The sequence below is a fragment of the Budorcas taxicolor genome, chromosome 5 (genome assembly GCF_023091745.1).
Source record: "Budorcas taxicolor isolate Tak-1 chromosome 5, Takin1.1, whole genome shotgun sequence".
Lineage (NCBI taxonomy): Eukaryota > Metazoa > Chordata > Mammalia > Artiodactyla > Bovidae > Budorcas > Budorcas taxicolor.
In genome coordinates, this window is record NC_068914.1 from 92,424,550 (window position 1) to 92,450,537 (window position 25,988).

The window sequence follows — 25,988 nt, forward strand, 5'->3', positions numbered from 1 at the left end:
AGAACATATGGTGCAGTAAATAAATGACAGGACTCTGTGAGTGTTGAAAATGCAGAAAGAAGGGAGTTCGGGGTGATCGGATGAGTGATGGCACACTCACGGTAGCTATGGATACAGTCCTCGAAATGGAGGGAATAACCGAAGCGTAGATGTCAGGAGTCTACTCAGAACGGACACACCGAGTGAAACACAGTGGGTTTCACTTGTCTCCCTGCAGACAAGAAATGTGGGAAGGGCAAGTGAAAAGAGAAGCACCTAGCAGCTCTGAGGAGCTTTCGGAAAAAAAAAGAGAGCAAATGTCAGGACTGGATTTTGTTCTGGGAACCAAGGAGAGAGCATGAAACAGGGAAGAATCGTCGAAGTCCAGATCCTTCAAAAAAGACATCAGGATGAGGACCGAGACGCGTCCCTAGGATTTGGCAGCCAGCAAGTTCCTGATGACCTGAAGTCGAGTGCTTTCCGTGGGATGAAGGGGACGGAAGCCAGATCACATTTGCTTCAGGGGTGAATATTTTTCACTTTGGGTCCTGTTGCCTCCTTGATATTTCAGAATGGCTTCAGCCTTAGGCTCTGAAAGCCCAGAAAGTGATGATGCTGAGAAGTGCAAACAAAACTGCAGAGCACAGATGGCATTAACACGCCAAACAGGAAGGTGAAATATACTGTTCATAATCCAAGGTTATTCCACTATCCCTGAGCCTTTTTGAGGAAAACTACCCGGGCAAGACACTGGCAGAGGCCACTGGAAGAGGTTTTCAAGAGATCCTAAAGGGCTTCCCCAGTGGTTCAGTGGTAAAGAAATTGCCTGCCCCTGCAGGAGACTTGGGTTTGATCCCTGATCTGGGAAGATCCCACATGCTGCGGAGCAAGTAAGCCCGCGTGTCACAACGATCGAGTCTGCGCTCTAGAGCCCGCGAGCCGCAACTACTAAGTCCATGCACTGTAACTACTGAAGCCTGTGTGCCCTAGAGCCTGTGCTTTACAACCGAAGAGGCCACCGCAGTGAGAAGCCAGCACACCGTTACTAGAGAGCAGCCCCCGCTTGCTACAACTAGAGAAAAGCTCGTGCAGCAACAAAGACCCAATAGAGCCAAAAAACAGAAATTAAAAAGAAAGAGATCCTAAGAAGCTCATTTGACATTGTTCTGTGGAACTGACAGCCTGAGTGTGAACTAAAAATGGGATATGATTAGAAAAGGAATGCGGCTCTCTAACCTAAAGAGAAAACCATACTTTCAGGATCCCCATAGAAAAGGGCTATACTAATGGATAAAACATATTCTACCTCATTATTCTTTAGCTTTGCAAATCTAGATATATATAGAACATTCAAGATTCTCAAAAGAAGGAGGGGGAAAAAAACCTGAAGGCAAAGCTAAAAGTTTCTTGCTTCTAATGAACTTAAACTCATTTTCCATTTGCACAGAAAAGGAAGAAAGCCATATAAATGGATTAAGAAGGCCAGAAAGACACAGTCCAGCCAGGGTGAGCAAACTTTTTCATGAAGGGCCAGAGAATAAATGTTTTAGACTTTGTAGGCCAGGTGGTCTCTGCGACAACTGTTGAACTCTGCCACTGTAGTGAGAAAGTAGTCAGAGACAGGACACAGGATGTGAACAAGTAAGAGTAACTGTATCCCAGTAAAACTTGGGTTTCTGTATAATGAAACTTGGTTTCTGTATCTTACTTGATTTTCATGTCTCAACATATTACTATTATTCCTTTTTCAATTATTTAAAAATATATAAACCATTCTTTAAAAAGAATTAATTTGACTGCACCGGGTCTTAGGGCTTCCCAGGTGGCACTTGTGGTATAGAATCTGCCTGTCAGTGCAGGAGACGCAGAGACATGGGTTCGATCTCTGGGTTGGGAAGCTCCCCTGGAGATGGAAATGACAACCTGCTCCAGTATTAATGCTTGGGAAATGCCATGGATAGAGAAGCCTGGTGGGCTATACTCCATGGGGTTGCAAAGAGTCGGACATAACTGAGAGACTGAGAAAATGGGTCTTAGCTGCTGTGTGTGGGGCCTAGTTTCCAGACTAGGGATCGAACCTGGGTTCCCTGCACTGGGAGCTTGGAGTCTCAGCAACTGGACCGCCAGGGGAGTCTTAAACCAGTCTTAGCCTGCAGGTCATACAAAAACTGGCAATGGGCTGGATCTGGACCGTGATTCACTGTTGACTCCTGTGCTAGAAAACCCTCATCCAGGTTAACCTCTTCCATCAGCCTAGATTTAGTGAATTCGAATTTATGTGTGTGGAACCCACTGATCTGTAGATACCATGGAATTTATCTATTTGACAATTTACAGAAACCTGGTTTTCAGAAGTCCCAAAGTCTTTCTCACTGTGGCCCTGGGTTAAGCATTCACCTTGATGCTGAGTGCAAATTACAGTGAAGCTAGGGGCTCTCCATTCAATTTTTCATCCATCCACCAAGTATTCACAAAGTAATAATGGTTTCTGCAGAACTTGCTGCTGCTGCTGCTGCTAAGTTGCTTCAGCCGTGTCTGACTCTGTGCGACCCCACAGACAGCAGCCCACTAGGCTCCTCGGTTCCTGGGATTCTCCAGGCAAGAGTACTGGAGTAGGGTGCCATTGCCTTCTCCTCTGCAGAGTTTGGGAGATATTTAAAAAAGCAAAAACCGCAGTCCAAATCCTCCAAAGACTACATCTATTGGTGACAATAGACTCATGTATCAAAATAGTGATACAATAAATTCTATCAAGTTTACAGGAAATAAAGGGAGAGGGCTCATTGCTAATACTTAGACCAGAAGCTAGGAGGAGGAAAATCCCTTCAAGTTAGTCAAGGCATGTGATTACCAGCTCCTGACATTAGAAAACTATAGAAATCATCTTATAAAATGCTGTGTGTGTGCTTAGTTGTTCAGTTGTGTCCGACTTTTTGGGACCCCGTGGACTCTAGCCTGCCAGGCTCCTCTGTCCATGGGGATTCTCCAGGCAAGAATACTGGAGTGGGTTGTCATGCCCTCCTCCAAGGGATCTTCCCAACTCAGGGATCAAACCCAGGTCTCTTGCATTGCAGGTAGATTTTTTACCATCTGATCCACCAGAGAAGCCCTTATAAAACGTTAATTACCTGTATTTTAAATACCTCTTTTTAAAAATGATGTTTTAAAGGAAATGATTGTAGCAAATAATTCTAATGCATTGGTCATGAGACAATCTATGGTTATTGATATAGGCTTCTGACTGACTTTTTTCTGAATCAAATCAGATGTATCATTCTCTTATGCCCATGTCTTTAGTAGCTTCTCATTTCCTATGATGCCCGATCTCCGTGGGCCTGCAGGGCACGGTCTTCATGACCTATATTATCACTTCCTTCCCACACCAAGGCCCTAATTTATACTATCCCATACAAACTATCTGTTCTCACTTGAACACGCCCCACACTTCCCTGTCCTCATTGATTTCTTCCTTCTTTTCACATAGCATGGAAGGCTCTCTCCAGGAACTTCATCTTCTAGCCATCCTATCAAAATCCCATATACTCTTTAGGGCTCAGCTTGAAGTGCCATTGATCTTCTTGATAAAACTTTCCTTATTTTACCTAGTTGGAATACAGGCCTAATTGATCTTTGCTTATGATTTACATCTTGGCAAAAATATTTATAAAATACCTACTTTATAAGACTCTTAGAAAGATGTAATACTAAAGCAAGATAATGTTTGTAATGCATCTAGCATAGCTCCTGGCTCATAACTGGAGTTCCAAATAGAAGTTCAAGTGTATGCATATCTACCCTTAGATTTTAAGTTCTTAATGCTAAGAATCATATTTTATTTACTTAGGAACCTATTAAGTGCTCAATAAATGTTTATTAAATCTAACTGGAATATTGAGCACCACATTTTTGCAAAGCATAACCAATACTTTTAATCTGAAAGCCAAGTACAAGAAAGACTGAAAATTATAAGATTTTCATATTTTTCTAATTGGATTGGCAACATAGTGTTAAAAAATCATGGGTTTGTGAGTATGATAGACCTGAACTCTAGACTTATTTTGTTACTTTGCCAACAAAGGTTCGTCTAGTCAAGGCTATGGTTTTTCCTGTGGTCATGTACGGATGTGAGAGTTGGACCGTGAAGAAAGCTGAACACCAAAGAATTGATGCTTTTGAACCGAGGTGTTGGAGAAGACTCTTGAGATTACCTTGGACTGCAAGGGGATCCAACCAGTCCATTCTGAAGGAGATCAGCCCTGGGATTTCTTTGGAAGGAATGATGCTGAAGCTGAAACTCCAGTACTTTGGCTACCTCATGCGAAGAGTTGACTCATTGGAAAAGACTCTGATGCTGGGAGGGATTGGGGGCAGGAGGAGAAGGGGACGACAGAGGATGAGATGACTGGATGGCATCACTAACTTAATGGACGTGAGTCTGAGTAAACTCTGGGAGTTGGTGATGGACAGGGAGGCCTGGCATGCCGCGATTCATGGGCTCACAAAGAGTCAGACACAACTGAGCGACTGAACTGAACTGAACTTTTGCCAACATCCACTGGATCACAGAAAAAGGAAGAAAATTCCAGAAAAATATCTACTTCTGCTTTATTGACTATGCCAAAGCCTTTGACTATGTGGATCACAACAAACTGGGAAATTCTGAAAGAGACGGGAATACCAGACCACCTTACCTGCCTCTTGAGGAACCTGTATGCAGGTCAAGAAGCAACACTTAGAACAGGACATGGAACAATGGACTGGTTCCAAATCGGGAAAGGAGTACGTCAAGGTTATATACTGTCACCCTGCTTATGTAATTTATATGCAGAGTGTAGGGTTAGTCAGTGTTGTCCAACTCTTTGCGACCCCATGGATTGTAGCCCACCAGGCTGCTCTGTCCATGGAATTCTCCAGGCAAGAATACTGAAGTGGGTTGGCATTTCCTTCTCCATTATATGCAGAGTACATCATGCAAAATGTCAGGCTGGATGAAGCGCAAGTTGAAATCAAGATTGCTGGGAGAAACATCAATATCCTCAGATATGCAGATGACACCACCCTTGTGTCAGAAAGTGAAGAGGAACTAAAGAGCCTCTTGATGAAGGTGAAAGAGGAGAGTGAAAAAGCTGGCTTAAAAATTCAACATTCAAAAAACCAAGATCATGGCATCCAGTACCATCACTTCATGGCAAATAGATGGGGAAACAATAGAAACAGTGACAGACTTTATTTTCCTGGGCTCCAAAATCACTGCAGATGGTGACTGCAGCCATGAAATTCAAAGATGCTTGCTCCTTAGAAGAAAAGCTATGACCAACCTAAAAAGTAAAGTAAAGTAAATAAAGTGAAGTCACTCAGTTGTGTCCAACTCTTTGTAACCCCATGGACTGTAGCCTACCAGGCTTCTCTGTCCATGGGATTTTCCAGGCAAGAGTACTGGAGTGGGTTGCCATGTCCTTCTCCAACCAGTATATTAAAAAGCAAAGACATTACTTTGCCGACAAAGGTCTGTCTAGTTAAAGCTATGGTTTTCCTAGTAGTCATGTATGGATGTGAGAGTTGGACCTTAAATAAAGCTGAGAGCCAAAGAATAGATGCTTTTAAACTGTGATCTTGGAGAAGACTCTTGAGAGTCCCTTGGACTGCCAGGAGATCCAATCAGTCCATCCTAAAGGAAGTTAGTCTGAATGTTCATTGGAAGGACTGATGTTGAAGCTGAAACTCCAATACTTTGGCTACCTGACGTGAAGAGTTGACTCCTTAGAAAAGACCCTGATGCTGGGAAAGATTGAAGGCAGGAGGAGAAGGGGACGACAGAGGATGAGATGGTTGGATGGCATCACTGACTCAATGGACATGAGTTTTAGCAAGCTCCAGGAGTTGGTGAAGGCCAGGGAAGCCTGGCGTGCTGCAGTCCATGGGTTGCAAAGAGTTGGACACAACTGAAAGACAGAACGGAACTGTGTATTTGTGCAAATTACTTCAATTTTCCAAAACTCAGTTTCATTTATAAAATTATGTCAATAAGGTCCCCTTTGAAGGTTTATTCTGAGGCTTCTAGAATATAACTTGATATTTGGGAGTCATTTAATAAGTACTGATTATGAATATTAAGTAGGACTATGTTTAGATGCCCTATTTACATTACTTACAATGAGAAACGGTGCTCAAATAGCATATACCAGAATGAAATGTGAACTGTATTTCTTGACCATTCTTGTTTTTAAATTGAAGTATAGTTGATTTACGAAGTTGTTAGTTTCTGGTGTATAGCAGAATTATATATATATATATATCATACATATATATATATCTCATATATATATATATGATAGAAAGTGAAAGTGAAAGTGAAGTCGCTCAGTCGTGTCCGACTCTGCGACCCCATGGACTGTAGCCTACCAGGCTTCTCCGTCCATGAGATTTTCCAGGCAAGAATACTGGAGTGGGTTACCATTTCCTTCTCCAATATATATGATATATATATATCATATATATGCATATATAAAATAATGAATGCATTTCATATATATTCATATATATGAAAATTCATTTCCATGTTCTTTTCCATTATGGTGCATTACAGGATATTGAATACAGTTCCCTGTGCTATACAGTAGGGCCTTGTTGTTTATCTGTTTTATATATAGTAGCTTGTATCTACTAATCCCAAACACCTAATTTATCCCACTCTGACCCCTTTCCCCTTTGGTAACCATAAGTATGTTGTTATGTCTATGAGTCTGTTCCTATTTTGTAAACAAGTTCATTTGTATCATATTTTAGATTCCGCATATAAGTGATATCAGATGGTATTTGTATTTCCTTCTCTGACTTACTTCACTTCATATCATAACCTCTAGTGAAAGTTGCTCAGTTGTGTCCGACTCCTCACGACCCCCATGGACTTGTAGCCTGCCAGGCTCCTTTGTCCATGGGATTATCCAGGCAAGAATACTGGCATGGGCAGCCCTTCCCGTCTCCAGGGAATCTTCCCAACCCAGGGGTCAAACCCAGGTCTACCACATTGTGGGCAGATTCTTTACCGTCTGAGCCACCAGGGAAGCCCATGATAATCTCTAGGTCCATCCATATTGCTACAAATGACATCATTTCACTTTTTTGGCTGAATGGCTGAGTAACATCCCATTGTATATACACACCACATCTTCTTTATCCATTTGTCTGTAAATGAACATTTAGGTTGCTTCCATGTCTCGGTTATTGTAAGTAGTGCTGCTATAAACATCAGGGGTGTGTGTATCCCTTTGAAATAAAAGAGTTTGATCATTCTTTCTTAAATACAGAAATGGAACAGGAATCTCTGGCCCATTTTATAGGAAGGAATGGTGCAATGGAGGGTAGTTTACTATGATTGCTGAGGAGTTACCCCATTGACAGAAGGTAACTTCAACTTCTCCCCAGTTATGTCAGCCGATAGCAAGAGAGGAGTGTGGACTACAATGTCAGGTTAGACTTGAGGATCAATCAACCTATCAGTTCAGTTCAGTTCAGTCGCTTAGTCATGTCCAACTCTTTGTGACCCCGTGAACCACAGCACTCCAGGCCTCCCTGTCCTTCACCAACTCCTGGAGTCCATCCAAACCCATGTCCATTGAGTTGGCGATGCCATCCAACCATCTCACCCTCTGTCGTCCCCTTCTCCTCCTGCCGTCAATATTTCCCAGCATCAGGGTCTTTTCAAATGAGTCAGCTCTTCGCATCAGGTGGCCAAAGTATTGGAGTTTCAGCTTCAACATCAGTCCTTCCAATGAACACCCAGGACTGATCTCCTTTAGGATGGACTGGTTGGATCTCCTTGCAGTCCAAGGGACTCTCAAGTGTCTTCAACACCACAATTTAAAAGCATCAGTTCTTCTGTGCTCAGCTTTCTATATAGTCCAACTCTCACATCCATACATGACCACTGGAAAAACCACAGCCTTAACGAGACGGACCTTTGTTGGCAAAGTAATCAGATGAAACTTCAAAAGCTATGATAACTACCATCTGCTGGGTAGGGTCCCTGAAATACAACCATTATGTTTCATTTTCTAGTCACTGCTGTCATCTTTCTCAGCCGCTCTGTGATCTAGCATGTTCCTCCTCTGGCCTAGCTCTGATTTATGTATAGATACATGATGATAATAGCAGCAGTACCCTATTTCAATTGATAAATACATAGATATAGCCAAACTAACCTGGCCTAGGGAACTCTACACAAAAATGAATCAAAGTCTATTTGGTAGTGAGTTGAGTTCAGCAGGGGTGTTAGAAAACAGTTAACAGTTTTCTAGACTCATTTTAGTGTGCCATTTCATCAGCTGAGTGTTTTGCAAAGGTTCTGCCTCTTTGATTAAGGAAGTGTAGCAGCAGCAGCAGCAGCTTACTGGGCTTCCCTGGTGGTTCAGTGGTAAAGAATCCGCCTGCCAGTGCAGGAGATGAGGGTTCAATCCCTGGGTTGGGAAAATCCCCTGGACAAGGAAATGGCAACCCACTCCAGTACTCTTGCCTGGGAAATCTCGTGGACCTGGTAGACTACAGTCCATGGGATCACAAAAGTCGGGCACGACTTAGCAACTACACAACAACAACAATAAAGCAGCTTACTAACATCAATCTCTTAAAAAATATGGAACAGGAAATCAATGGTCTGTTAGGCTAATTTGTACAGAATGTGTTGGTGGTTTGGGACAGCACTGGCACTTAAAATATGATAGTATCTGTAATTTGAGTTTTGGCACAAATTCTTGATTTAATTTTTAATTTCCAAATGCCATGATTCCATTAGTTTATCAAGAATAACCAAAAAAAGGGGACTTCGCTGGTGGTCCAGTGGTTAAGACTCTGCACTTCCAATGCAGGAATGGGGAACTAAGAGCCCACATGCCTCACGGTGTGGTCAAATTAAAAAAAAAAGAATAACCAATAAATTTTTTAAAAAAGAATAACCAATAAAACCCACGAATCACCTAGCTGATAGCATTAAGACTAATATAGATTAATTTAAACTAATGATGCTAACATTCCCATAGATTCTAATGAGGATTCAGGTAAAAGAGCTAGGTGAGAACATGCAAGACCAGTACTACCTGGGGTTTTTCCCTGATGGACAGCATTCTATGAACTATCATTTAAGATATACTGAATTAGATAAGAACCATGGAGAAAAGAGTAAAAGAGAAAAAAAATTCTTGCTGCGATTTTTCTCCATATTCAAGGTAAAGGGTGCTTTGGGCCCAACTGATGCAACGTTGGCTCAGTTCTCCCTTTCCCTTTTCACATTCTGACACAGCCAAGACTGGCACGTAATCTGACACCTCTCCGATGCTGGTGGACTGCTTCCAGGATGATAATTTAGTTTTCATTCTTCATGTGCTCTGTAAAAACCACCTACTGCTAGAGAGGCTCTTTGACATGTTCTTCACTCTAAGAACAAATGAAAATGGCATTTTGAAAAAAAAAAAAATGAAGGCAGAACAAAGAAGTCAGAAACATGATACTGAGAGGTCAGGCACTTATCTGCACTGCAAGTGACTCAAAGAACTTAGCAATTTAACCACTAGTTTTCTCCTGAGACGTAACTGTCACAAGAAATCCTTACACTTCCAATGGCATTCAACACAATTCTCTCCCCTTTCAGTGAGGCCAGCAGCAGAAGGTTACTGGATATTTGTTCCTTCTCAGACTCAGAGATTCCTTTGTGAGCAATGTTGGACGGAGAAAGGGCTCGAAAGTGAGTGGACTTCGGAAGACAAAAGGGACAGCACTACAGGTGCCTGTGACATTTGTTTCCATTTTGAGCTGTGGCCAGAGGCAGAGCAGAAGGCCAGTGTTTCATGGATTTAGCAACATGGTGCCCAAGTCCCTCGTTTCAGCTCTTGGTAAACACTGCTATAGAGTAACACGGGACCTCAGGGAACATATAGGAAAGAGATACTGCATTCTAAACCTCCAGGTGGTTCCAGTCTTCTTCAGGTGACAAGTTTTATGTATGTTAACTCCAATCTTGTCCTCACTTCCTCCAAAACTCCACCCAAAATTCTCCTGCAGGCAGCCTTACTGACCAATTGCTCATGGCTCAACTCTGTGTTCCCCACAAGACTCATCTCCTCCCCTTTTACACAACTGAAACTTGGCAGAAGTGTTCTTTAGTTAATTCCTGTGTGCTCAGGCCAACTGATTTGTCAGTATCACGAGGATAGGGTTTTGGTCTTCTCTTTCCTTTGTGTCTGCTCACAGTAATTAGCTCTGTAGCTTAAGCATAATAAACACTGGCCGGCCAATTCCAGCTCCTCCTGCTCAGATACCCTTCCAAGTGTTCTGAGTCCTGGCTCTCCCCAGAAGAATAAGTTCCTAGAGGTTCCTCTTCCTGAGAAGATCTCAAGGTTTTCATGCTACCTTTGTTTCCCAAAGCATAGATGTTCCCAACAGAGGAAGATGTTCTCAGCCTACAAAATACAGAACCAACGATGAAGTCCATAACATCACAGAAGATTTCAGAGGAAGATCTCAGAGGAGGAAGCTGGAAAAGAATTCAGTGCCTTGGGGGCTAGACCTCTGTTCATCATCAAAACAGGACAAGTCACTTCTTCACAGTTCATGCCATCCACTACCTCATGAGCACCAGCTAAGAACAACAGCAGGTCCTAATTCACAGTGTCCACATTTTGTTGCTGTTATATGAGCTAGTAATTCAACCCACAGCTAAGGAATCTGCTGCACCTCATTCTACCTCTTTTTTCGCATATTCTGTTTCCTCCTCTACTATGTGCTTCTGCAGTGTGTAGAAACCAGAACTGAGTTCTCCTTTCCCATCCCTACACACATACTTTCTGTCTCTCTCATTTCTACAGGGAAAACAGCAGCAGAAAGAACAATCTGACTCAGATGGGTTTAAGGGGCACAAGGCCAAGCAGTGCGGATACATGTGGTCTACATCTCAACTAAGTGCCAGTGATTTTATTTTCTGAGTTAGCACTGCTAAGAAGAAGAATGACTATTTTTAATAATGACTGCTTTGATTGCTTTCTTAAATCTGTGCTGAAAAATAAAAGGTGGGCTAAGGTGGGAGAGGTAACCTTTATTATATTTTAAAGCTTACAAACAGTCACATAGGTGTCACAAGAATAGACAGAGTGAATCCTGTCACCTTTTTCCTGCCTCTTATAATATCTCTAACAAATCCTTGGGTATTCTGACTATTGCATTCTTCATAATCCAAGGGATAAGAAAAATAAAGCTGATGCTCAGCAAGCCCCTTCTAACCCCCCACGCCTCATCCCCATCTGCTGTTAATGCCAGCCAGGCCAGCAGATCTACCAGCTGTGAGGCTGGCTTCATCTCCCTCGGGGCTCTAAGCTCACACGGCACCTCCTCCACGATGCCCACCCAGACTGCCCCACCTAAAGCAGCCTCCCCGACTCCTCTATTACATGAACATGGTTCACCTCTATCCACAGCTCTCATCACGGCAAGAAATGATCATCTTTCCTCTTGAGTAACTAGGCCACTGTTCATAGTCCCTCTTTAGAATGTACGATCCATGACAGCAGGGGCCTTGAAGTGCTTACCAGTGTATCCTCAATATTTGGCACGGTGCCCAGGATTAGCACTGATAGGAGAAAGGTGAGCTGAATGAGCAAACAGCTCTCCTTAGGGATGATTCTTGGTTTCCATTCTTTCTTATACATTTTGGAACTTTTTTTCTCTCCAACATAGAGGCCTGCTCTCCTTGCACACAAATCAATTATAAGTAAATCTGATGTGATTCCCTAGAATTCATACATTTGATGCTCCATCATTTTAGCCATAATGACAGTTTGAATATTAGTGAAAAATAGATGTGGACTCAGATGCTTAGTGCAAGTGTCTTCCCATCTTGGCAATGGGGAAATGGAAAAATGTTACTCTGGTGCATTCCACATTGTATTTCCATTCAAATAGGAAAACTTTAGAAAGTCTGAGGACTAACTTAGATTTAAATTTAATATAACTATTTTAAAACAGCAGCTATAATATTTTCAGTGCATTCACACTTCATTTATACACAGTGCTTTCATTTCTACTTATAAATGTTTAGTACAAAACAAATTGACAGGTACACACTACTATATTTAAAATAAAATGCCTTTTCATGAAAAAAAAAAGTGCACCATCAGAAAATCACGCAAAAATACACTAATGTTCAAAAAAACTGAAGTGAATAAAATACATCCCACTATGTCTGATCCCAGTTAAATGAGCTAAGAAATAAAGGCCACTGACAATTTTATGCTGGTGCTCAAGTGGCCAGGGCACATGCAAACAAAAGCACACCTACTATGTGTGTTAAATGGGCACAGAACATTTGCAGGGTATCCTAGGGGAAAAAAGGCTATACAAACATTATAATATTAATGTCATTATTTCAAAGCATTTTTCTAGTATGTCAAATATTTCCCTGTACTTAAAAAAATAAACATTGCTATTAAGGTAACAAAATCTAGCAATCTCTGCCAAGTGCAGGGTGAACACGAGCTACCTACAAAATATACAACCAACGGTGAAGTCCATAACATCGCAGAAGATTTCAGAGATGCAAAAAAAAAAAGCTATTATTTTCCTAATAATCATAATTCTGTTGCTAGCTATGGAATTTTTGACTTTGGAGCACTCCTCAATTAAATTAACCTGCGAGTCAAAAATTATCATCTTGGTTGCTATGCGGTATTCTTCAAATCTCAAACCCCTTGCTTAAGTTTGCTTTTCTGAAAAGCACTTACCTACCTCTCTGGGTTGTTATAGGAATTACGAATCCTGGAGCCCACAGAGTCAAAGTATGGCCAGCTAACAGCACAATGGAAATGGGCTCGACTTAGTTACCATGGATACCTCAGACATAAAGGATTCCTATTGGAGGTATTCATCAGCAACTACTAGCACAAAATCCCACATGCTGCCTGGACCTAAATATGGTCATAAATGTTTACTGCACATACATAAGACCCATGGAACTAAGACTGCAGAGCTGTGGTGGGGGAAACTGTGTTTCTTTCCTTCAGTGGATTTGAGTATCCCATTTTCCATCTGGAGAAGTGAGTTTTGTTTTGCAATTAGCTCTACAGAATAGAGCCTTTCTGTTTCATTACTGAAACTGTTCAGCTAGTCTTAGATGCAAAGTCTATTACAGGTCAGAGAGACTGCGGTGGGCACAGATCCTGGCATTCTGACCCTTATGATCCTATTCATGTGAAAACCCTTCAGACCTTTTCTTGTGAATGAGTCCCAAATTACAACTCAGTTCCTCATCATCTGATCCGTGCAAAGGATATCATCTTGGTGGGCCTTTTTTTTTTTTGTCTTTGAAATCTAATGATCCTGAAAGCTAAGGCTGTCAGTTTAATCAGCAACACCCCAGGGACATTTCTCTCTTCTTTACATTCACATCTACCTCAGAAAGGAAGGTGCAATCAACTGCTGGGGCCAGGACTTGCACTTGTGCCCATTTTGCTCAACAGTATCAGTAAACCAACAAAACCGCTCCATTCTGCAAAGCTAATTGCACAAGAGAATTTAACTTTTCCAGATGGAAAAAGGGATGTCACAGATAGGAGTTAATGATCTGGCCTCCAAAAGGATTCTCCTTGGTCTCATTCCCTTGCTGTCTTTGAGCGCTGATGGCATCACCAGGATGCAGGGCTCACTGCTGTCTGTGGTGTGCTTATTTCAGTGAGTCTGTGGAGAGCTTAAAGACCATGAGCTGAGCTCGGGTGAGGAAGGGGCCAGGGAGTCATGCAGACGTCCTGTTCATGGAGCGACCACTGGGCCATAAACCATCCCTAGCAGCCTATTTCATCTCCCTGTGTGTAATGCTCCCATAGTCCCTTTCTTCTCCACTTCCTGCATCACCTCCTTTTTCCCCCTCACTTTTCTTTTTCCACGTTTTCTAGTGATCTTTATCCACAGCCATGGCTTCACTTACTACCACAAAGAGCCCTCGTATCTTTATCTGCGGCTCAGCTTCCTTTCTCAAACGTCATCCATACATAACAAGGATATGATTATTTCATCTCTACTTGGAATTTATCTAAACCCATTCTTCTTCTTCCTGGGTTTTTTTTTTCTCTTAGCTATGGGCATATGGCCACCCTCCAAGAAGCACTAGACTCATGCTTCTAGTCCTTTACACTTACCGCCTTCTAAATGTTTGAAGCACATGAGATTTCTAACAACCGGCTTCTGTTTTCTACAACCAGAAGATTAACTGTTTGAAAACAGTATTTTAAATGCACTTTCAGGAATAGTTTTTCTTTACTTCTCATGTAGCATAAAAATGTGAAAGTACTTCAAATACTTAAGCCTATTGGTAGTCATGGTGGTGGTGGGCTCCCCAGATGGCTCAGTGGTAAAGAATTCACTGCCAGTGCAAGAGATGCAAGTTCAATCCCTGGGTCAGGAAGATCCCCTGGAGTAGGAAATGGCAACCTGCCCCAGTAACCTTGCCTGGAAAATTCCACGGACAGAGGAGCCTGGCAGGCTATAGACCATGGGGTCGCAAAGAGTCAGACATGACCAACTTGGATACCACGAGGTCGTGATACTGATTGTGGGAAGCAGGGAGAGAAGTGGGTAGAGAAAAAGCCATTTTCTGTTGTTTGAAGTTGTACAGGGTGTGCATATGTGTTTTGGTAAGTTTCTTGCAAGAGTCTGAGAAAAAGTAAACATATCCAATGCTTATTCTTTTGTTACCACCCTTTAAAATCTAAAGTCTCATTGCATAGTTAGGAACATGCCCACACATAATTTTTAAATGTCGATTAATTAAATTTTAAAGAATTGTCTATTGAGAAAATAGTTGCAATATTTCTTTACTGAATTTACTCTTAAGATTTTATCATTTTGTTTACCATGGACATATAAGGTGCTTAAATCAAATATACAAAACATCTAGAAGACAGTCAAAAGGTACAAACTTCCAGTGTTAAGTCATGAGCGTGTACTTACAGCATAGCAATTATAGTTAATGATAGATGTTAACCAGATTTATTATGGGGATCCTTTTGCAATATACACCAACACTGAATCATTATGCTATACACCTGAAACTAATATAACGTTATATGTCAATTGCACTTTTTAAAATTACAATATAATTTTTTAAAAGAAAACTAATTTATTTTCTAAATTCAGTGTACCATATATATATAGAAAATGATTAAAAACAATAAGTATATTCACAGATAAGTTTTGCCACATGCAGCTTTCTTTTGTCCATCCCAATCAACAAGTGTTACTTCTTTAAATGATCTTTATAAAAGTCACTCAGAAACACATTTTTTTGGGGTTTTTATTTGGAGGAAAATTCCCCCAAATAGACACAGCTCTTTCCAGAAGTGCAGAAGAGTAGGCCACCATGTTATCAATCTTGTTTGGCAGTTTCATCTTAGACTGTGTTCCTGAACTAAACTTAGCAAGATTTTCTACATTTTGTTATCTTTGCAGGTATTTTTCTGACATCTACTTCTAAGTCTACTCCTTATTTTGTAATCTCACTGAACACAATGGTAGAGCTAATGTCACTTCTATTTATGTCTCTAAGTATTGGATCCAAGAGATTAATAGCAGCAGTAATTCCTCTGAGTACTATAATTAATGGCATAAACTGTGGAAATACTTGGGAAAAAAAAAAGATTCCAATTACACAGTTTTAAGAAATCATCGTTTGGGAATGACCTAAGTTGCCCGGCCATAAGCATTTAAAATTTTATTCAACAAATATGTATTAAGCAACTACTGTATACCCCTGTCCTGGGTTTTAAAGAAAATGCAAAACACGTGGTACCTCTTCTCAAAGAGTTTGTAAAACTGCTAAACAAAGATGGGAACTATTCAAAAAGTCTCAGTACAAAGGAAAATGGATCATGCTTTAAGCAAGGCACGAACAACATATGTTCATATTCAGGGGTGAGACAGCCCACTTCTGACCAGAAGAGTCAGGGGTTACTTCATAAAAGAGTGGTGTCTAGACTGGACGTGGAAGGCTGGAGAAGATTTTCAGCAGCTGGACATGCGAGAAAGAGATTCCAGTCAAAGTGAAGGTGAGAAAGTGTCCGCCTTGTTCGTGGAATAGGAAGCTTATTCACTTGGCTACATGTATGTGAGGAAAAAAACAGAGCTCAATAGTTCTATTTATGAGGCTTGAAAAATTTATAATTGATTCAGGAGCTATTGGCAGTTTCCAAACAGAGGAATGACCTGATAGAGAAGTGACACGGAAGAAAAATCTGGAAGTAACCTAAGAGCACAAATGCAACAAGATTAGGAGAGGTACAAACTGCATGTGTATGTGTGTGTGCATAAAATTTAGGCAGACTGTAGGCAGGGGATTATAGGATTTACCCCCCAAGCTGGACACCTTGGAGACTGGCAGGAGTGCTACTGGTAGTTACGCTGGAACAGGCAGCATAAACTGAAACTGAACTGAAAAAAACCTGACATACAGTCACCTTAATTCTGAGGCACTAGTGTGGTATTTTAAGAGGTAATGGTGTTATACCTTATGAACTACCTCATTTAAAACGGTTTAAAAGTTTCCAACCCTTTTATAAATAAAATCACACTCTTTTGTAATACGTCCCATCTCAAAGCCATAAAGTCCTTCAGGAAAATCCGCAAATGGCTTACTCTTGGTTAATGCTGGATCGTGAGCTGTCTGTTCCCTATAACACAGAAAACTCTGGTTCTTTCTACTCTGTAAGCCCGTAGAGGAGATGAAATGGACTGTTTTCTTTTCTTAAAAAATTTTTGGCTGCACCACGAGGCATGTGGGATCTTAGTTCTTCAACCAGGGATTGAACCAGCACCCCTTGCAGTGGAAGAGTAGTGTCTCAACCACTGTACAATCAAGTAAGTCCCTGGACTATGCTCTCTTGGTCTCTATACTTCCTCTAGGTCTATGCACAGAGGCTTCTCGATTTTGTCATATCGAACTAGGCAAGAGACCAAAGGCAGAATATGGTAAAGTTGAAGTAGAAGGGCATTAAGGTCTCCTTCAGGGGAAAAAGACATAGTAGAATTGATATGCAGAGTACATCATGAGAAACGATGGACTGGATGAAGCACAATCTGGAATCAAGATTGCTGGGAGAAATAGCAATAACCTCAGATATGCAGATGACACCACCCTTATGGCAGAAAGCGAAGAAGAACTAAAGAGCCTCTTGATGAAAGTGAAAGAAGAGAGTGAAAAAGTTGGCTTAAACTCAACATTCAGAAAACTAAGATCATGGCATCTGGTCCCATCACTTCATGGCAAATAGATGGGGAAACAATGGAAACAGTGACAGATTTTATTTTGGGGGCTCCAAAATCACTATAGACGGTGACTGCAGCCATGAAATTAGAAGATGCTTCCTCCTTGGAAGAAATGTAATGACCAACCTAGACAGCATATTAAAAAGTAGAGACATTACTTTGCCAACAAAGGTCTAGCTAGTCAAGGCTATGGTTTTTCCAGTAGTCACATATGGATGTGAGAGTTGGACTACAAAGAAAGCTGAGCGCTGACGAATTGATGCTTTTGAACTGTGGTATTGGAGAAGATGCTTGAGAGTCCCTTGGACTGCAAGGAGATCCAACCAGTCCATCCTAAAGGAAATCAATCCTGAATATTCATTGGAAGGACTGATGCTGAAGCTAAAGCTCCAATACTCTGGCCGCCTGATGTGAAGAACTGACTCACTAGAAAAGACCCTGATGCTGTGAAAGACTGAAGGCGGGAGGAGAAGGGGATGACAGAGGATGAGACGGTTGGATGGCATCACCAACTCAATGGACATGAGTTTGAGTAAGCTCTGGGAGTTGGTGATAGACAGGGAAGCTTGGCGTGCTGCAGTTCATGCAGTCGCAAAAAGGTGGACATGACTGAGCAACTTAACTAAACTCAACTGAAGGTAAAAAGGACAGATAATGGAGGCAAGGAGAAGATACAATGGATCCAAGATGACTGCATTGACCAATACAGTAGTCACTAGCATGTGAAGCTATCTAAACTTCAATTAGTTAAAATGAAGTAAAACCAAATATTTAGTTCTTCAAACGCACCAACTACATTTCAATTGTTCAAGCAGCCACATGTGGCTAGTGACTTCCATATTGCATGGCACAAATACAGAACATTACCATTTCCATCAACGCAGAATGTTCTATTGGGCATTGCTGCTCCAGAAGAACTGGGAGAATCCTAGCACCTTCGACAAAAGTGAAAGAAAACAGAGGAATAGTCAGAGATGCAAAGCGGCATCTAAGCTTTCTGTAGGTGGCAAAAGTTGAGGAGATGGAGAAGCAGAATGGGGAGATGTAGAGACCTTTGACAAAGTAGGCTCAAGAAAGTCTGAGCACAGATAAGTCTACCAACATGAACAATGACTTGTAGGCTACAAGCAAATTTGAAGAAGTGGGACAGGAAATTGAGGGCCAAATAGGACAGGACTTCTTAGCTTGATTCCTACTGCTTTTAGTGCACATCTGTGTCCTGCAATATTTCAAATTCCCCACTGAGCCTGGCCTACATCGGAGGTTTGACAAACACAGAGAGTTACTAACAGGTGAGACAGGTAAAAATGGCCCACAGGCTCACGGCTGCATGATGCTGTCCACATTTCTCCATCGGGGCAAGGATGGCAATATTCCAGGACTGTTCAGGTTCTCCCTTTTACAACTTTTAGGAATGTTTCTAGGTTGGCTCTGCTAATAACTGAGATGAAAAACAATGCCAGATGATTAAGATCAGAAGGAAGAATACAAAAAATGCTACTTATTAAAAAGAGAAAGGAGCGTGGTAAGAAGCATTTTGACACTTTGGCTTCATCTTTAAGTGTTTTTTGTGTGTTTGTTGCATTAAAGGGTTTCCCATAGTTGCAATATTTAATATAGATTTTTTAAAAACCCTGCAGTGCTGAAAAACTAAGTTGTGCATTGTTGTCTCATGGAGTCACTATGGGAAAGTATAAATATAAGGCTGTCTCTTATACAAATGACAGCAAAAAAAAAAAAAAAATCAAAGCAGCACAGCAATTTATTACAGGGCTTAAAATTTTTTCTTTCAATCTTTCATTCTAAAAGAAAAAGTATTATCACAAAAATGGAAAATGAACTCATTTTTTTTTCCTTTCAGCCCATGTGTGAAACCTGAATATTATTTGAAGTTGATAACAGAAACTGATGTTTCTAAATATGTCAGTGAAACACAACACTTTGAAGCCTTGAACCAATGTAGAAATTAAGGAGTCAATTTTTTTTTTTTTTTTTTTGAGCAGGAAAGGTAGAGAACTGTATAACTCCAGTTATAAAACATATGGAATACTAAAGGATGATTCAAACAGTCTGACTTACAATTGTTATGTATACACAGTCATTTTTTCAAATTAGTACATACCATTGGAAACTGCATCAACCCATAAAAGTAACTCATATGCCTATTATGTTTTTCCATTTTAAGCTTGTAATAGCAGTAACGACCTCAGCAAAAGACATTTCCTCGGAATTAATGGCTGGCTGGGAGGCAGAGCCAAGGGCCACTGGTTCCTCCCAGCTGGTCATTAATCCTCAGGAAATGCCTGCACCTCCATCATTATTGCTAAAGCACCATTATAGAAAATTCTCACAGTTCTAATATATGGAAATTTGAGGCTATTTTGCAAGCCCACAGTATTCATGTTAGTTAATAGGCCACCACTGAGCACGGAGGACGTAATTATCAAAACGACAGAAGGGAAAATGTTCTCCTAGGTCTGTAAGATTATAGGAAATGGGGACTAGCCTTATGGGAAGAAGTCAATTTGAAGCTAAAAGACATTAATTTAAAGAGAGATTTGGAATCACATATATAAAAGTTAATAAAAGACACAGCATACATTCCCATTACTTGCTTTAAAAAAGACTTTTTAAAAAATGTACAAATTAAGGTTATATGGACATTTCCTTCCAGATCGATCAAATAATGCTAAAGAGAATGAAGTCAGGAAGAATGTTTATGAAACACAAATGACTGTATTCAACAAGGGAAGTTCAGGGGAATGCAAACAGTGGAGAGTGCTGACTGCAGGTAGGATTTCTTTCTTTTTAATTTCTACTTAAAAATTGTACACACACCATGAAATACTTTGAGCACACATTCTGTTCTAGACTTTATTACCACAAAATAATTTTTCAAAAATTTGTTTTTTGTTTTTATTTTTTTACATCTTAGCTAGAGGCGTTAGCACATGCAAACAAGCATCTAACAACTGAAGATAAGACTAAAGTACTACAGAAATACAGTGCGAATATTCTGTGACACAGTTTTCAATTCTTTACAAAAAACTTTTATTGGCTTCCAGGGTAAACTGAAAATTAGGTGTTTTCAGGTCTATTCATTCCCTCCTTTAAATAAACAGGACCCAACAAATGGTTTCAAAGTGGGGAATTAATCCAATAATCACACCCAAAACAGTCTATAAATCTTTTCAATGTGTTATTGTAACCAACTACAAATATTGGATATGATGCTTTACACTTAATGAAACTCACTACAGTTCTCATGGTGTGTTACAAAGACTGCCTAGTTCTAAATATGGTTTGGAAGCTAAGTAGACCTATTATGGATTGAACTGTGATCCCCTTCAAAGATGCTGAAGTTCTAACCCTTTGTGCATCTATGAATGTGACCTTATTTGGAAACAGGGTCTTTGTATACGTGATCAAGTTAAGTTGGGGTCATAAGGGTGGGCCGTAATCAAAGATGGGGCTTTCCCAGTGGCGTTAGTGGTAAAGAAACTGCCTGCCAATGCAGGAGACCTAAGAGACTCGGGTTCGATCCCTGGGTGGGGAAGATTCCCTGGAGGAGGGTATGGCAACCCACTTCAGTATTCTTGCCTGGAGAATCCCATGGACAGAGGAGCCTGGCGGACTACAGTCCACAGGGCTGCAAAGAGCTGGATGTGGCTGAAGCAACTTAACACAATCAAAGATGACTGGTGTTCCTTCAAGAGAAGAGACATGGGAACGCACAGGAAGGCAGGAGAAGGAGAGACTGGAGCGACGCAGCCAGAAGTCGAGAACATCAAGAGCTACCAGTAGCACCTGAGGCCAAGGGAATGGCATGGAACACAGTGTCTCCTAGAGCCTTCAGACAGAGCATGGCTCTACGCTTTTTGGACTTCTGCTTTCCAGAACCATTAGAGAATAAATTCATGTTGTGTTAAGGCCCCGAGGTTCATGCTCCATTGTCACGGCAGCCCTGGGAAACGAACACAGGACCTGAGGAAAGAGGTGGCGCCGGAGGACTGTCAACACTACAAATGGGAAACCAAGACAAGACTGGGGGGTGACAGGAAGCTGCTCCCTGCAGGGAAAAAGCAATGGACTAGGAATCAGGAAACCTGGTTCTTGTCCCAGCTAACGAGGTGGTATGACCCTGAGCTGGACACTTAATTGTTCTCAGCTTTCATACTGTCACCCGCAGAACATGAGCGAACTCAATTATTTAATCTCTAAGTCTAGGGTTACCGACGGGCAGATAAAGCAGCAGACAGACCAACATTTTCATACTTACAAAAATCACTCTTCTGGCATCGCTCTGACAAGGTCTCAGTGACAGACAACAGGACACAGGACGGAGGGCCGCTGGCTCTCGCTTGCCACTTCCAGGGTCACGCCAGCAGTTTCTACCACACTTATTTGGATCAAGTCAGGTCCAAAGAACTTTGCTATGGAAGTAATAGCCTGTCCTGATACTCTTTTATAACACTTTCTTTTTAACACATAGTTTTTCTGCCTTTCCAAGATTTTCAAAATGTCTCCATCTGATTCAAAAGTAAGCCTGTGTTTAGACAAGATGATTGTTACCACCCCAAATAAAGGATGTCACTTGCAAACCATGATTTTTAATTTCACTTTGCCAATAGGAAAAGTACTCATCCAGAGAAGAAAATAAGCACTGTATATGCTGTGACTTAGTTGGGATTTAGGATCCAATAGGACAGTGGCAATAAATACAGTACATGTGTTCTCTAAATGGTTGCCATAGTGATCAGATTTACAGCTTTTTGCTCATTGGTTTTCATGTCCAAACATCACCATCATCACCATAAATTCTGGTCATCTAATCAAACACTCAGATTCCAGGAGTGACTAGTGTAACATAACAGACCTTCATCATTCAGACATTTTCATATTTACAGTTGGAGCTACTTACAAATCCAGTTTTTTTCAGATTGGAGTATAGGAGACTTAGCTGGTGAGGCATCCTGTCCATCTGCCTACTGTTTGCATCTCAGTTTAGCTTTGCTGTGTGTATGTATGTGACAGGTGCAATCTGTTTTAAAATTAGGGAATGTAATGCTATTGTGGGGCTTCCTAGGTGGGTGCAGTGGTAAAGCATCTGCCTGCAATGCAGGAGACCTGGGTTTGATCCCTGGGTTGGGAAGATCCCCTGGAGAAGGAAATGGCTACCCACTCCAGTATTCTTGCTTGGAGGATTCCATGGACAGAGGAGCCTGGTGGGCTATAGTCCGCAGGGTCACAAACAGTTGGACACGACTGAGCACACACATGCGCACACACATATACACCTTACTGTGGCATTCTCAAGTGTATATATTCCTAAAGGTCTCACGATAATGGGATTCTACTACAGTTCATTCTAGAGACTGGGCCAGACAGGCAAAGTGCAATTAACAGGACATTTCCCCCAGTGAATATCTGTCCTCACGGACATCTAAAATCTGTGTGAAGCATGCTTCTGGGGGTGGGTGGGAGGAAGCATTTATCCACAGCCTCAGGTCTCTGGAGACAAGTTTCAGTATATCCTACTAGGGCAAACAGGTACTCACATCAGCCTGTTGTTTGTGGCCTGGGGAAAAGCAGGTGTGTTACACTCCTAGGCCAACTCTTCACTTCCTGGCCTCTGAAATTGGCAGAACTCTTAATACAGTACAAAAGCGTAAGTTACTCCAGGCAAGTAGTTAGCTGTGTGCCAAGCCCACCTATGATTCTGTCTGGGCCAGCCAGCCCTTTCTAATGAGGGAATGTGAAAGAGTAACTACACAGCCACAGACAGGAGCCACGGGCCAGATTTCCACTCTCCACCTCGCTACAGTCACACAAAGTTCCTGTGTGTTCAGAAGAGAAGACACATCTTCATGTCTGTCATCACCGGATGTGCTGAAAACTCTCAAGCAACTGACAGTCTTCAGAAAGAATACCTCTGGTGGTGGATACAGGAATCTTCACAGGTGGTAAAACTGTACAGAGCTGAAAACACACACATACGCACACAGATGTGTTCACAAAGAACTGGAGAAATCTGGGGGGAATGTACTCATACAATATCCTAGCTGGGATATTGTACCATAGTTTCACAAAATGCCACCATTGAGGGGGAAATGCGACAACTTGAGAAAGGAATTTTTCTGTATAATTTCTTGTAACTGCATGTGAATCTGAAATTAAAATTAAATTAGAAAGAAAACTAAGAATATATTTTCTAAAATTTAAGGTCAAGGAGGAGAAAAGAAGAAAAGGGGTCTAATTTTTCTACCCAGAGAAAGAGTAAGAAAGAAATTTTTTATTTTAAAAATATCTGTAAATGTCTAAAGCTGTCAAAAGCTTCCTTTCCAGTTTGATATTTTCCCTATTCAGAAATTTGGAAGCAATGTGGGGGGCCTTCCTTCTGATCTTTTTTTTTGGTGGGGGGCAGAGTGAGGTCAGAAAAATGCGGAACACCAAGCATCTCAAAACATGTACCCCCATCAGCTATTTTTCATTCTGAATGCTTTCAAATGTCACAATATTATACATAGTTTATCAATTTTGCATTAAGCTAAAACTCATTAATCCCGTAAGAGGTCTTTTTATGATTTATGAGAAGCCGCGCTGTAAACCAGTGCAGCCATCTTCTTAGACTTACATTCCCTCACAACTGCCTTAGCTTTCTCCATGGATTTTAACTGGGGAGTCAAATGCTATGGTGGTGTTCTCAAATTTGGATATTCCTATTTGAGATCCAGGGAGAGACAGGAAAAGTAGCTAAATTTATTGAGCGCTCACGATGTGCCAAGCACTGTGTATTGAGCTGCCGAGACCAGGAAGGGCGGGACCTGTGTGTGGTGAGGGTACAGGCTCATGCCCCAGACATGACATCACACCACCACTCTGCCTGCTTAGAATCACTGACTTTGGAGGCCAGAAACGATTACATGATTCAATGGCTAAGGTCACAGACAGCCATGGGAGAAAGGACTCCAGGAAGGCAGCATGTACAAATCCGAAAAGGACAGCTGGATCACTGTGGCTAGTTTTCTTAGACTCTCGAGTCATTTAAGTAATCAACAGGGATATTTAACCAAATTCCACTCTCTAGTACCCAAACTTAAGCACATTAGTTCCATAATTAAACCTGGCACCAAACTGAATTGAGGTAACAAAACAAAAAGATGAATCCAAATCCAAACATGGGGAAAAGCTTTTGATTAACTACAAACTCTTAACTGTATATCCAATAGATTTAAACAATGAAACCAATAAAACATGTAAATATTTACTTAAATGTGGCTATCTCCTCTACTGCCCAGGTTCCCTCTAACCTCCAAGGTCACTTAGATTCTGAGCAGTCCCAGAAGTCCTAAAGTTCTCTTCTTACTCAGATGTGTTTGACCACAACATTCTTCTGTTCGGAGCTTTGCAGTGGCTATCTTAAGTCTCAGAATCCTCTTCATTACTGTCCATCGCTGCAGAGATCTCTGCTGCTCATTTCCCCCCTCCTGGGTCATGTCATCTCTTTATTACACCTGGCCCTGTCTTTATGCACCTAAATCTGCTTACTGATTCAACCTCTCTGTACACAAACTTAAGCCCTGTAATGTTGAAGCTGTTTTAATATGTGTCTGTCGTACATCTTTGAAAGTTGTCAGATTTAGCCTTCCAACCATAAGAGCTGATGAAAGTGGAAACAGAGAAAGAGTAAATGCCCTGTAACTGCTCTGCAGGATAAGGGTGAGGCTGAGTTCAGAGATCTATGTTTTAAAAGTTAGATAAGTAACAAGATCAATTTCTTTCACCCTATTGTAAAGTATTAAATTTTTTACTTGCTGATTACACTTACTGCTATCATTTGATGATTGTGTGGTGCTTGGTGACTCATAAATGACTTTTTTTATCCTCACTCCAATCCAGTGAGGAAGGTAGAGAAGTCAGAATTATCATCCCCATCTTACATATGGGCAAACGGACTCAAGGATGTTCAGTGACTTGTCCAAGGTCATATATCTAGAAATTCATTAAGTTGGAAAGGAAGTCAGAGAGGCCTTTCATTGAAAACCTAGTGTTCCACTGCCATACCATCTGAAGTCTTGTTTAGAACCATGGTTGTGTGCGTGCAGCTTAGTCATGTCTGCCCCATGTCTATCTCTTTGTTACCCCATGATCTACAGCCTGCCAGACTCCTCTGTCTGTGGAATTTTTCAGGCAAGAAATACTGGAGGGGGTCGCCATTACCTCCTAGAGCATCTTCCCAACAAGGCATCAAAGCCCCCACTCCTGTGTCTCTTGCATTGGCAGGCAGATTCTTTACCACCAAGCCACCTGGGAAACCCAGAACCATGATCAGTGGGTTGGAGAAAAGAACACCGTCAGAGAGACCTGGGAATGTTATTACACAAAATGAAAAAGCTGACAATAAAATTTCACAGATTTTAACAATAACAATACAAGATACCACATGTTGAGGCTTTACCAGGAATGGGACATGTTAGCTAAAACTGCAAGGGAAGGATGATCAGCCTCACTTCACAAAAGAAGAAATTCAGGATCAGAGAGGTAATAACGGCCTAAGGTTAGTAAGAGATAAGGACCAGGCTCAAACCCAAATCTGTTAGGACCCAACGTGTGCACACTTTCTGCTACTCCAAGTAGGAAGGTTTATTTTGAAAAAGGACATACCAGATGTTCTCTATCACCATTAGGAACAAGACAAGAGGAAATGAACTGAA

General features: G+C 41.3%; 1 protein-coding gene across 1 annotated transcript in view; it reads right to left on the reverse strand.

Moving 5' to 3' along the window:
• Window positions 1-9,541: 9,541 nt before the first annotated feature.
• The window catches only part of HMGA2 (high mobility group AT-hook 2), a 45,297-nt gene continuing 28,850 nt past the window's right edge, over window positions 9,542-25,988 (reverse strand). Inside the window, exon 4 of the mRNA XM_052640569.1 lies at window positions 9,542-9,724. Within this exon, the coding sequence (XP_052496529.1) occupies window positions 9,542-9,724 (183 nt within the window). The remainder of the gene's footprint in view (window positions 9,725-25,988) is intronic.